The following is a 12,392-nucleotide window of genomic DNA, read 5'->3' on the forward strand; positions in this document are numbered from 1 at the left end:
ACGGAATGTGCGTGAGCGGAACTGCAGTGCGATCAGAATGGAACCATTGCAGTGTGGCATGACTGTGGGAGTGGGAGGGGTTTCAGAACATACCCCCCAAGTGGAGGCAGATGCCCAGGCACAGCAAGGGGAGGAAGAGCCCGGTTCTCTCTCTCCCCTCCCGCGTCAGCCAAGGGAAACTCCCGGTCTGGCCCGAGCCCAACTAGGAGGAGAGCCAACGACTTTGCCCCCCACCAACGCAACAGGAAGGGCTGGCGAGGGGTTGGGGTCGACACTCCCACAGGCTGGTTGTTTCAAAACGTTCATGTTACCATGTTGCCGTAAGCCACTGGCAGGGGATTGGTTGAAATAAATAGCCGTTGATGTCATTCATAGAGAGAAAGAGTAGGCCCATGTGACACGAAATGTTGTGTTGTGTTTCAAAATAAAAAACAAGAATAGTGATGAGGTCTTTTGTTTACTTTACATTTCCGTTGTGTGGCGCCAATGTAGCATCGTGAGATAATAACTCTAACTTCAACCTATATGTCCTACTAATAATCATGTGCTGCACGGGAACATTTCACATAATTATATTGATATACTCTTTTGAATGACATAACCTAGTACCTTCAACCAGGGAGAACACTAACCTTTTGGACTCCATTGATCCCTTTAAGAGCACCTTGATCAGTGGGCGGTCACTCAGGTCAAGACCCCATTGGTCAGTTTAAACGACAATCCCACATATGCCATGCCCATTGGTCCAGCCTAAATACCAGCATATATGTTTCACTATTCTTTCACCAACTTCCAAAGCCACCTCAATACTTCAATACTTACATCAAATAATAATAATAATAATAATAATACTTCCATACTAATAGCCATACTATTAAACATTATGTATTCCAATAGGAACCGATAACGGCAATGTCTGTTAGACATCAGAGGCCTTTCAAAAAAGTAATTTCAACTAAAATTGAATGGACTACACATTAACTCTTCAAACTCATCACGTCATTGCGATTCGTTTTTTATGGTATCAGCTTACTTTACTGACAAAACCAGTCAACCAATAAGAGATGAGCCACTGATGTAATGAAACGGTCTGCATGATTGTAATAATGTGATTAAATGTGGTCTCTGCCTGGTCTGCACTATAGTAAAGTATTCCAGTTGCCTGAGAGTATTGTCTAATTGAGTGAAATGATCAATACAAGTCTACACCTGCTGGCTCATCACATCCCCAATAAGCTCATGTTGTTAAAATTGTGCAGAGCTAAATACTCAATACTAACGGAAAATATCATCGAATATCATGGAAATCATATCACTGAAGTAGGCCTACAACGTCAAATGTTATCTTAATCAATGGTGTCCGTTCTAGAAGTAGGCCCACAGAGGGTGGAGTTGGGTTCTGGTAAACTGTTCGGTTTTCCAAAGAGACAACATATTCCCAAGGTGATACTTAATTGCTCCGAGCCATCCTTCAAATCGGCAACAACTCTCCCTAATTCAGCTTCTTGATGTCATTGATGTGCAGAAAGAGTCTGTATTTTACAGAAACCTAATAGCGGCCTTGCCAATAGATACAGGCTATGACGCAGAGACATATAGTAGTCTGGCTAACTTTAAGGCTGCTGTGCTGTGCTCACATACCTTGATGACTGCATCCAGCAGGCGCGAATTCCTCAACGTCGCCATCCTCAGGACTTTTCCGTTTCTTCGACATTTGTCGCTCCGTGTTTTGAACCGTTGGCACCGATCGACCGATCTAGACCAATCGAGACCCGGTCAGCCAGCGGGGTATAGGACACATACAACTGGCAGGGGGAGGCGAGAAAATAAATAATGCTCAGTCCCATTCATTCAGATCCCTTGGCTTTGTGTCCTTTCCCCCTCCGATGTTTCTAGGAGCGCAGAGTTACCGTGCGTCCTCCGCGTTGGAGGAGACGCGTGGAGGCACCGGACGCTCGTCCATGGATGAGTCCGACCGTGACGGGAGAACGCGTGTTATCAGAGATGAAAACCGGGTGGGGGCTACTCTTCTTGACAGATGAAAGATATCTGCAGCAGGGTGATTTGTGGATCACGTGTGACGAGGACCGCACCGAAGCACGCTCCGAGGGAAATTACGCACAAGGAGAAACTTGTTGATCCCAAGTCCATTCCGCCCGGTCCTTTCCGCCTCTGCCCCCGGCGGGTTTGGTCCCAAGACGAGTTCGCGCGGTGAACTCTGCATTTATTGATCTTTGATTTGAATAATTATCGGCGACGTCACGTTAGTCTACGTGTGTCAGTCAAAGTCAAAGATGACGTACAGCCACCACACCGAGGAGTCCCGCGTGCTCGACGGACATCTGGACGGACCCCATCGGACCGAGTCGCACCGAGGCTGCCCCCACTTCAGGTCACTGGTGGCCACTGGTCTCCTCACTGCGTCCGTGAAACGTGAGCCGTGGTTCTTTTGTTACAGTAACCGCGGGGCGCGTCCATAACGGCGGGCGCGTGGCGGCAAAGAAACCCAAAGCATGCCATTGTGCCCTTTCTTTCTTCCATCAACAACAACAACAACCACAACAACAACAACAAAAACAACAACAGCACCCTAGCGACGAGGCGACAAGACGAGGAGGACCCCCACTCGGCGCGTGCCCTGTGTCTGTAGCTGGCGGACTCCACGTGGCGCCTCTGTAGCATCCGAACTTGGGAGCGTGTGCGTCACACCGTCGAAGGCGCGAAAAAGAACGAGCGGTAAGTAGGCTGAAGTCGAGTACAGTACAGTGTAGTGTAGCACAGTAAAGTAGGTACACTGATACTACAGACTGGCGCTACTCACGTGGTGAGACGCCAGTCTGCTTTCAAATGCGTGGACTGTAGTTGTAGTTTGCGTTTGGAGGAAGAGAGGTAGGGCGCTGACAGCCGAGGTCCACAGCCGACCGGGTCTAGACCAGACCGGGGAGACGTCCGGGGTCTAGACCAGACCGGGGAGACGTCCGGGGTGTAGACCGGACCGGGGAGACGTCCGGGGTCTAGACCAGGCCGGGGAGACGTCCGGGGTGTAGACCGGACCGGGGAGACGTCCAGAACGCAGTCCGGTCTCGGGTTTGTCTTTGTTAGGGAGGGCGGGAAGTGAACGACTCACTTGAGCTTCTTTGTTTCTCCTGCTTATATTGTTGATAGGCTGCGGATATTAGCCCCATTATAAAAAAAAGAATGTTGCCCGAGAAAGTCACTGGGGGAGGGGGGGGGGGCTGACACCAGTTGAGCAATAAACACACCCTCCCCTTTCTTACAAGATTATTTATTAATGAACATTAAGATGATGATGATGATGGCATTCCACGTCACACCTGGTTCAGATTAGCGGCGTTGAGTTCGCTCGAACTAAAGTGTCGATTAGCGATTGGTGTGTGTGTGTGTGTGTGTGTGTGTGTGTGTGTGTGTGTGTGTGTGTGTGTGTGTGTGTGTGTGTGTGTGTGTGTGTGTGTGTGTGTGTGTGTGTGTGTGTGTGTGTGTGTGTGTGTGTGTGTGTGTGTGTGTGTGTGTGTGTGTGTGTGTGTGTGTGTGTGTGTGCTTAATGAGGCATTGTGCGCGAGCCGCAGACGTACGACGTACAACGGCGTCGTCTCAGCCAGTGACGCTCGCGCCAAGGCAAACACTCTGCTGCTCGCACTCCACTGGCCCGCGCGCGCCCGTCGCCCCGCCCACTCCTCTTTCACTGCAGCTAATGACGTCAAGAGATGCTTGCGTCAATGCTCCCGCTTTGACAGAGGGCTTTCTCTTTTTTTTTTTTTTTCCCCCGACCGGATCATAATGGGATTATTAGACTCGGAGAAATAACCCTAGCCCGCAAGGCTTTTCAGATTTTTTAAGTGTGCCATTATCGTGTATATTTTTATACACGATATGTTATATGTATACGTTATAGATTTTTATTCCTTAGAAAGAAAATAAATAAACAAAACCTTACTACCACGACCACCCTCTGTAGTCTAGCCTGTATATAATTCAGCAGTAAATATATAACATAATATGTCATATACATATAAAAATATATTACAATTATATTTACATTCTATATCACCCCTGCGATTGGGCAAGCCATTGCTTTAGGAACTTCCCGAATTGAGCTTCTTCAACCCATGGAGTGCCACCGCGTCTCTCTAAAGCTACGACCGTCGCTTCGTTAAGCAGAGCTGCACCTGACCGCCGTGGCTGTGCCCGAACCGTCTCCATCCACCACAGCGCGTGCCCTGCAGATACACAGAGTCTACGCCATTCCAGACACGGGGAGCCACTGCCCGCGTCACACACCGCTCACCGCTGACGTTTCCCGCGGTTACGTCACAAATGAGGATGACGCCGCCATTATGCAGCCTTGCGACCGTGTGATCTCCGCTACAGACGCGTTTCCATAATCACCCCCGTGGAGCCTTTGAAAGGAGGCCACGTCTCTCTGAAGAGGCTGGAGGTCGAGGCAGCGCCGGCGTGCGTCACAACACGCAGAGGGCAGAGGGCGGAGAACGTACTCATGTCGACGCCCAACGTGAAATTAGTATTGAACTGAATTGAGTGAAACATACCCTTTGTTTACACACACTTGATTAAATGTAGTACCTGAATGGAGATAGTACACTAACCCTTTCTAATCTGTGGTTAGTGTGTGTGTGTGTGTGTGTGTGTGTGTGTGTGTGTGTGTGTGTGTGTGTGTGTGTGTGTGTGTCTGTGTCTGTGTCTGTGTGTCTGTGTGTGCGTGCGCCTGACTGTCTGTGTGTTTGTACGAGGGGAGAAAGTAATCATGTCTTTACACAGTGACCTTGATCTCTGCTGTTGAAATCTCCTCCTGTTTAAACATGCGTGAATACCCAATTCCTGAATAGTCTGGTAATGTGCAGCCTGGTGTCAGACCAGGGTCTAGGTTCCCAGGGGTTTGGAAGATAACATGACAAAAAGAGCAAAATAAAAAAAAAATACAAAATAAAAGTCTGTGCAAGATATTGATTATGATAAAGACTACATTCACATAGATGATTTATTTTTTCTGGTTTGGTTCTGGTTGTCTCGCTCTGTTCTTCATCTTCCTCGTGTTGGGAGAAGCTGGGGAGATGTTCAAAGTCAAGACTTTAACAGTCTGCAGCCTGTCTGCATCACCAGTCTCATGTTTCTGTGTCATTTTATAGTTAATTTAATTCTAGAAAGTGACTGCGTCCTAGAACTACCGTCAAAGTATGTCGTGTGTAGTGTATGTTGTATGAACATTAAAATATTCTTTGAGCCACACGTCAAAACGTACAACATGCACACATGCGTACTTGAACACATTATATGATATATGTGAGTAGGGTTGGCAAAGAGTTGTGTTCTGCATAACAGCATCTTCTTGCATCTTCAGTTCAATTATTTATAATTATGTCCTTTAATCATTTATTCTAGGAACAATGAACTGTATTCATGAGAATTATTGTGTCACTGTTTGGGTTTTTTAGTCAAACGTTCATGCAGTTGAGGCATGAAGACAGGGCTTCTTTGTTAGCGAGTTGCATCAGAAATCAATTTGTGTACTATGTGAAACGGCGACACCTGCTGGTAAGTCATGACCATTGCTGTACCCACGGACAATTCATGATGCCACTTTGTACCTATTCCCATATTAACTGTAAAACGGTTACTTTAAACAATAAAAGCAACACGAACTTGGAAATAAGAATCCGTGAGGACATTGTGCATCAATAAAGTAAATCATTAAATCCAATTATCATGATTCAGTTATCTCTAAGATTCTTCTGAATGATAACTTAAATATTAGCATACACAAAGCATTAACTTGAAATGTAAATCAGAACACAGTGCCTTTCTGTGAATTTCGGGATTTTCTGCATAAAAGTAAGTAAGTAAGAAACATTTCATAATTTCAAATGTCATAATATATCATAACATAAATATAATTATGTAGAAACTATAAATAAGTTTCACGATTTTGTTTTGTCATTGTAAAAATGTAAGATCACATGTATTATATTTTATTTCGTTTTTTTAAAACATTTATTCACGATTTTATTTCCATTGCAATATTACCTATTTACAAAATCTCTTTGAGCTGACCGCAATAAGTTCATATTTACACTACAAAATCTCCATCGCTAAAAAACATTTTTTGGGACTTATTAATCATCCCGAGGTTATGCTTAATATAAGCGCACTTAGATTCATCTTTGGAACAATAACATCTGGAGACCAACATGGGGATCGGACAGCCAGCAGTTGTTATTGGTTGAGTCACACAACATTTAGCAACACGCACAATACTCAGGAGGTCCTAGATCCTCCAGATGTGGTCGGCTCCGCGATTCGATGCATTTACATTTTCAGTAGGTTCACACAATCGTTATGAAGGGCTGAACTTGACTCGACGTGACTCACATGGGCCGTAGTAGGGAAATTGTTTTATGAATGAGACTGGATAAAAAAATATATAGGGCAAAGACAAAAAGCAGACATAAAGATCATGTGTAGTGTACATGCTCTACCATCAGAGGGATGGAGGGGAAATGTGCGTCCAGGCAGACGGTAGGCCACCGTGCAGAGCGACGTCATACTGTGTGTTGTCGTGCATCTCGGCGACAGTGCCGCCGTCATACAGCGGGGAGCCACCAGAGGGCGCTGCCGCGGAGTGTGAGAGGCCAGCGTAGTGGCCACCGGTCATTCCCCCGGTGTGGTTCGCCAGTGCCAGGGACGAGTCGTGATTGCTAGGCCACAGACTAGGATACTGACTGCACAGACGAAAGCAATGCAAACGCCTTGTTTAGCTTCACGCATAAGATCATTTTAATTAAGTTCATTTATGTGTTTTTAGATAAATACAGTGGCAGGTTAGTCTATAGTCAGTTGTGAGGATGGGTTGGTATGTCACCACTACCCATTATTGCGCGTTAAAAATCAACTTAAAATCAACCAACCTGGAGCCAGTGGCTGAGAGGGGGCTGTGGGCCAGAGGCACCATGCTGGGCTGGGGCTGCATGTGTCCACCGGGCCAGCCGCAGCCATGGCCGCTCAGCATGGACACACAGGCAGCGGAGTCATCAGGATAACCGGCTGGAGGGGGAGGGAACCAGGAGAAGGAGCATTGAGAAACGTTTGTACCTCCTATTGCTCACAGGCTGATTAGAGAAAGGGGGAATACTGAATAACAACGATAATAATAACGTTACTATAACAAGATGTGACTACAAGGTAACCTTTCATTTTTTTCTTAGCTTTCATATAGTTTCTGGTTGATTATGTCTATCTATATATCCATATATTTTTTATGTTCTATATTTCATCTCATATTCTGTGTACTTTGCTTCCTTTAGCTTTGTACCAAGAGAATGTGTGCTTAGAATCACCCTGTGTTTTTACTACACATTAACCCTTGAATCCTAAACATTCAAGGGTGATGGTGAAAGTGGACACCTGTCCGTTTACAACTCAGAGGAAATACGCTCACACAAAGGCTGGAGGAATGCAAAACATCCCCCTGGACGGACACTCTTGTTTGCCTGTCTGGTGTGAGGCCAGGGAGGTGAGGGTGGTCAGGAGGCAGGGAGGTGGGCCTGGGGAGAGAGGGGGGTGGGGAGAGGGTGGAGGTATAAGATGCCTACTTGGGGAGCCAATGCGATGGGTGTAGGGGCCGCTGTACGGCGTGGAGCGATGGTGCCTCAGGGTGGAGTAGCTCTGACAGCCATGGAGGGTGGAGGAGGAGGAGAGGGGACCCCCGCCCTGGTGGTGGGGCTTATCGGCAGGAGAGCAGGAGAGGGGGCCCGCTCCCGGGATGAACCAGCCACTCACTGGAGGAAAACAAGGGGTGCAGGACAGGAGAGTGCGTTTGAATGACGTAGCCTGACGAGCTCGGGTGGAGTTAGTGATGAACAGCATGAGGAATCACCCACGCTGGGAACACGATGATTGTTGATTTGCATCTTCTAGGATGTCTTTGTGCTCGCTTCTGGATGGAAGAGAATTTTTAATGAACTGTAGAACATGACGTGTTGTAGGAGAAAATCAGGGAAATGATTGTGGAAGGAAATACAAAAACATGAAATGGGCATACCTTTCTTTTGCATCCAGGAAGGCCTTAGCGAACGGGTTATATTTGATTTTAAGAGCAGTGATCTACAAAAAGAACAACAAAATAACTATCTAGAGAGGAACACAACTATCCAGCGTGGTTTTCGACAAAAAATAAAGAAGAAGCATGACCTACAACCACAAAACAAACCGCAAACAAATGTGCGTATCCCGTGCGTAAAAGACGCGGAGGGTACTTTTAACGGCCCTACATTTTACGCAGCCACTCGTGCTGCTATTTCCTCAAATCAAGTGCGTTTAATACAATAGGTATCAATAATATGATGTTTGCCTACCTCCTCGTTCTGGTAAGCCGTCACAGCGATAAACTGGGTCTCGGGAAACGAGTGGCTTGTGATCATCCTCCTTGGACCTCCGACGCGCACTATGTGGAGACGGGGTTCGTACTTGTGTAAAGAATTTAACATGATCTGAAATCGAAGACGTCGAATCAAAGTAAATTCAACATTGTCGCATTATCAGCTTAGGTAATCCTAGTTATCATAACACCTTTCCTTTCCCACACACCTGCCCGCCTCCGTTGAGTTTATTGGTGAGTTTGACTTTGCTGAACGACACGGCAGCTTTCATCCAGTGCGCACCGAAGTTTGGAGAGTCTGGATGGATGGAAACGCAGCTCGGAGTGGGGGGTTCTGGCTTCCCTCCCGGGACCCACTCCCGGTTCACGTATTTCCACCTATGGTTGTCCGCAGAGACGAAGTCCAGCAGAACGGAATACATGGCGTTCGGGTCCAGTCCGGACACGTTGGCTTTAAGAACGGGAAACATGCGCCTTTATGAAAAGTAATAGAAATAAAGATATTTAAGATTCTTGGAACTAAACGAATGTCAAATCAGCCTGGCTATATGTATAGACCTACCACGACCAAAGTCAGAAAGGAGGCAACACGCTGAATCAATTAGTAAAATCCAAATTAAACCGCACCCATTTAAATATAAAAGGTATTAAATAAACAATGCATATCTTGTTGTTTCAAATTAAATGCATAATGACATACAATTATTTGAATTGTATGGCGGCTATGAGGCCTACCTGCCATTCTTGGTGACTATCATTTCATTAGTGAGGTCCTTAAATCGTTGCCAGAGTTCATTATCATCCAGGGAGACGGTGAGCTCCCTCTCCGTGGGATCGCCCTTCTCGCTCCCCGCCTGGAGCTCACTCTCCACCGCACTGAGGAGATGGTCGACGCAGTGGGTGGACTTCATGTGGCACTCGGTGGCACCGGGGGCCATTCTGTCCAGGAACTCCAGGGTTGGATCTTTGTAATCACAGGCTTTATAAGGAATCAACCCACTCTGTTGATTTATTCACCCAATTCACTCTCCCTGTTGTTAACGGAGAATCAAATGAGCCCCCATCGTCGGGGATAGGGCTATATAGGCTGGAGTGAGGTCTCTTCACAGGAAAGGTATTTGGGAGGGAGGAGGTGGGCTGAAGTTTACTTTGATGTTCCCCTGCTCGTTTTTCATTGGTTTAAAGTGTAAATATTCACACGCTAAGGGCGTCTCACCCGAGTCCATATCCCATTTTATTACGAGGCCTACTCTGAGCAAAACGGGGAGAGAGAGGGAGATAGAGAGGGAGAGACAGGAGTTGATTCAGCTTGAATTAAAAAACTTTGACATTTGAAAGAAAACACACACACAAACACACACACACACACACACACACACACACACACACACACACACACACACACACACGCACACACAAACACACACACACGTAGTGACGTCAATACGACGTCACGAAAACAATGTGACGCTTATTTTACATCAGCATATAGAGATTATATGGATTTCTATTTCGTTTTAATGTCTTGTTACATATGAAATATGAAACGTACTTTACGAAGTAGGCCTAATATCAATAACCTACAAGGGCAATATATTGAAAAAATATTAATATAAAGGAACGTTATTTCAAACAAAAAAAAAAGAAACATAAGTATAGCACTTTAAATTGGGCCTATATAATACTATACATGTAATGGAATAGTAAATAGACAAAACAGTGTTATATTGACTATTCAACACTAATGCAATCTGAGTGTAAGATTACAGAAAATGCATTCCCTAGACACATTTGTCATCACATTTGAAATGTTCAATCCCTAAATATAAATCATCATCTTCGGTAGCTGTTGTTTCCAATATAGTTACGCCAAAGCTTCTCCACATGGTTGATGATCTACAGACAAATGATACAAAGGATTATTTCAAAATACTTGTAAATAAAACGTTTTAATAAAACAGAGCCATTCATACCATGTCCTCTACCTGCACGTCCGTTTGTTGACACACATCCTCCAGGGATAGGGGGTCCCGCGTTTTAAACCTGTGCACTCTGGTCCAAAGAACACACAGTCCAACAAAGACATCAGTGCCTCACTGCAACCAACAGGACACAACATGCAACTCATGCGTTCATGTTCACGACTGTACCTTTGAGATGACATTCTGCTTTTCTCTCGGGGCGAGCGGAGTGGACGGTTTTGGCCGCTGGGTGACGGTAGAGACGTGAGGAGGAACAGGCAGGGCTGAGCTGAAGCTCTGCCGCTCTGGGTCTTCCCCTGAGAGGAACCTCTGGAAGGCACACACTGAACCTACGGAGAAGGGCCGCGGGAACGGAGAGCACGGGTCAGTGCGTGGCAGGTTAAAGGTTTCATCTTCAAAACATTATCCACCGAAGGAATTGATCTCAATGCAGGTGTCAGCATACGCTCAGGGATAAAAAGAAAAGAACACAAAGACAAAAAGGATGAAATTATAAATAGACTGTATATTTCTGCATCATTTAGCGAGGAGGACAATGACCCGATGAAGCTATCTCTTAGCTTAACAGTCACTCAGCTTCATGACGCTATCGCTTAGCTCGATCGGGTCATAGCCGTTGCCATGTTACCATAAGAAAAACAACAACAACAACAACACAACAGTGTGTGTAACATTCCGTGGTAGCCCCCGTTGCGGTGCGGTGCGGTGGTCTGGTGTGTGACTGACCGGTTCCTGGCTGGCCGACCCCTCCTGCCCGCCCGGCACGTCTCTGCCCCCGTCCAGCAGTCTGCAGCGAGCAGCGTTCACAGCCCACGGAGAAAAACCAACTGCCGCGGTTAAAGACCGTCCTACCTCCCATCCCCGTGTTTGTCTTTCGTTATTAAAATGTGTCGGTCAAACGTGAAACGTATAAATATTCGAGGGCACCAAATTTGGTGCGCAGAGCGTTGCTAAATTGCTAGATTATTCGTTTAAGGAAGTATGAAGTCCAAACGCAGGTTGTGGGTTCCAACCCTGATTTGGCAGTCGACCATATCATTGGAAGTTGCTTTGGATAAAAGGGTAAATAATAACTATATGAATTATTAATCTGGTATGTGTTGCTCACACTGACCACCCCTAGAAGTGCACTACAGTACTATACAGTTACCGATAAGCACATTAAGTCATGCACAGTGTGGCTTTATAGTGTGTACAGTGTGTACAGTGTGTACAGTGTGTCTATAAAGTGTGTACAGTGTGTCTATATAGTGTGTACAGTGTGTAGTGTGTACAGTGTGTCTATATAGTGTGTACAGTGTGTGTCTATATAGTGTGTACAGTGTGTCTATATAGTGTGTACAGTGTGTGTCTATATAGTGTGTACAGTGTGTCTATATAGTATGTACAGTGTGTACAGTGTGTCTATATAGTGTGTACAGTGTGTCTATATAGTGTGTACAGTGTGTCTATATAGTGTGTACAGTGTGTCCAGTGTGTACAGTGTGTTTATATAGTATGTACAGTGTGTACAGTGTGTCTATATAGTGTGTACAGTGTGTCTATATAGTGTGTACAGTGTGTCCAGTGTGTACAGTGTGTCTATATAGTGTGTACAGTGTGTCCAGTGTGTACAGTGTGTCTATATAGTATGCACAGTGTGTACAGTGTGTCTATATAGTATGTACAGTGTGTACAGTGTGTCTGGCTGGCTGCAGGTCACCCACCTCCTGGAGACGGCCATGTTGGTGAGGGAGGCGTCGTACATGTGTCTCAGGTGCCTCTGGTGCATCGCCGCCTTCCTGCTCTTCTTGGGGATGTCCGGGAACCTCAGCTTTAACAGACGTTTAACACGGCGACGTTAGGCCACGACCAGATTAGTGACTCTGGGCGTGAACGCGTGTCGGTGTGTTTGTGACGTTGGGCGACCCACCACTTCAACCACCTTGCTCTGCAGGTTCACCCCGAAGCCGGGCTGCAGCGACGCAAACCGTGGCACCGTCATCTAGTGGTGACACATC

The 12,392-nt window shown here is 46.1% G+C and overlaps 2 protein-coding genes and 1 long non-coding RNA gene across 3 annotated transcripts in view; all 3 read right to left on the minus strand.

Annotated features, from left to right (window-relative positions):
- The window catches only part of pde10a (phosphodiesterase 10A), a 59,253-nt gene extending 55,190 nt beyond the window's left edge, over positions 1 to 4,063 (minus strand). The window contains exon 1 of the mRNA XM_084470605.1: positions 1,642 to 4,063. Within this exon, the coding sequence (XP_084326731.1) occupies positions 1,642 to 1,714 (73 nt within the window). The 5' untranslated portion in view covers positions 1,715 to 4,063. The remainder of the gene's footprint in view (positions 1 to 1,641) is intronic.
- A 2,451-nt stretch (positions 4,064 to 6,514) lies between these two features.
- tbxtb (T-box transcription factor Tb) lies at positions 6,515 to 9,348 on the minus strand (the record flags this gene model as incomplete). The annotated part of the gene is made up of 8 exons (XM_084470148.1): positions 6,515 to 6,755; positions 6,942 to 7,077; positions 7,626 to 7,811; positions 7,914 to 7,969; positions 8,075 to 8,136; positions 8,388 to 8,522; positions 8,620 to 8,884; positions 9,146 to 9,348. The coding sequence occupies 8 exons, from the start codon at positions 9,346 to 9,348 to the stop codon at positions 6,515 to 6,517; spliced, it is 1,284 nt and encodes a 427-aa protein (XP_084326274.1).
- A 609-nt stretch (positions 9,349 to 9,957) lies between these two features.
- LOC311350492 lies at positions 9,958 to 11,337 on the minus strand. Its single transcript, XR_014636662.1, has 4 exons — positions 11,119 to 11,337; positions 10,561 to 10,721; positions 10,396 to 10,462; positions 9,958 to 10,306 (listed from the first exon to the last, which is right to left on the minus strand). It is a non-coding gene; the product is annotated as an uncharacterized lncRNA (long non-coding RNA).
- Positions 11,338 to 12,392: the final 1,055 nt, after the last annotated feature.

The sequence above is a fragment of the Micromesistius poutassou genome (assembly GCF_964030765.1).
Source record: "Micromesistius poutassou genome assembly, chromosome: 7".
NCBI classification, from domain to species: domain Eukaryota; kingdom Metazoa; phylum Chordata; class Actinopteri; order Gadiformes; family Gadidae; genus Micromesistius; species Micromesistius poutassou.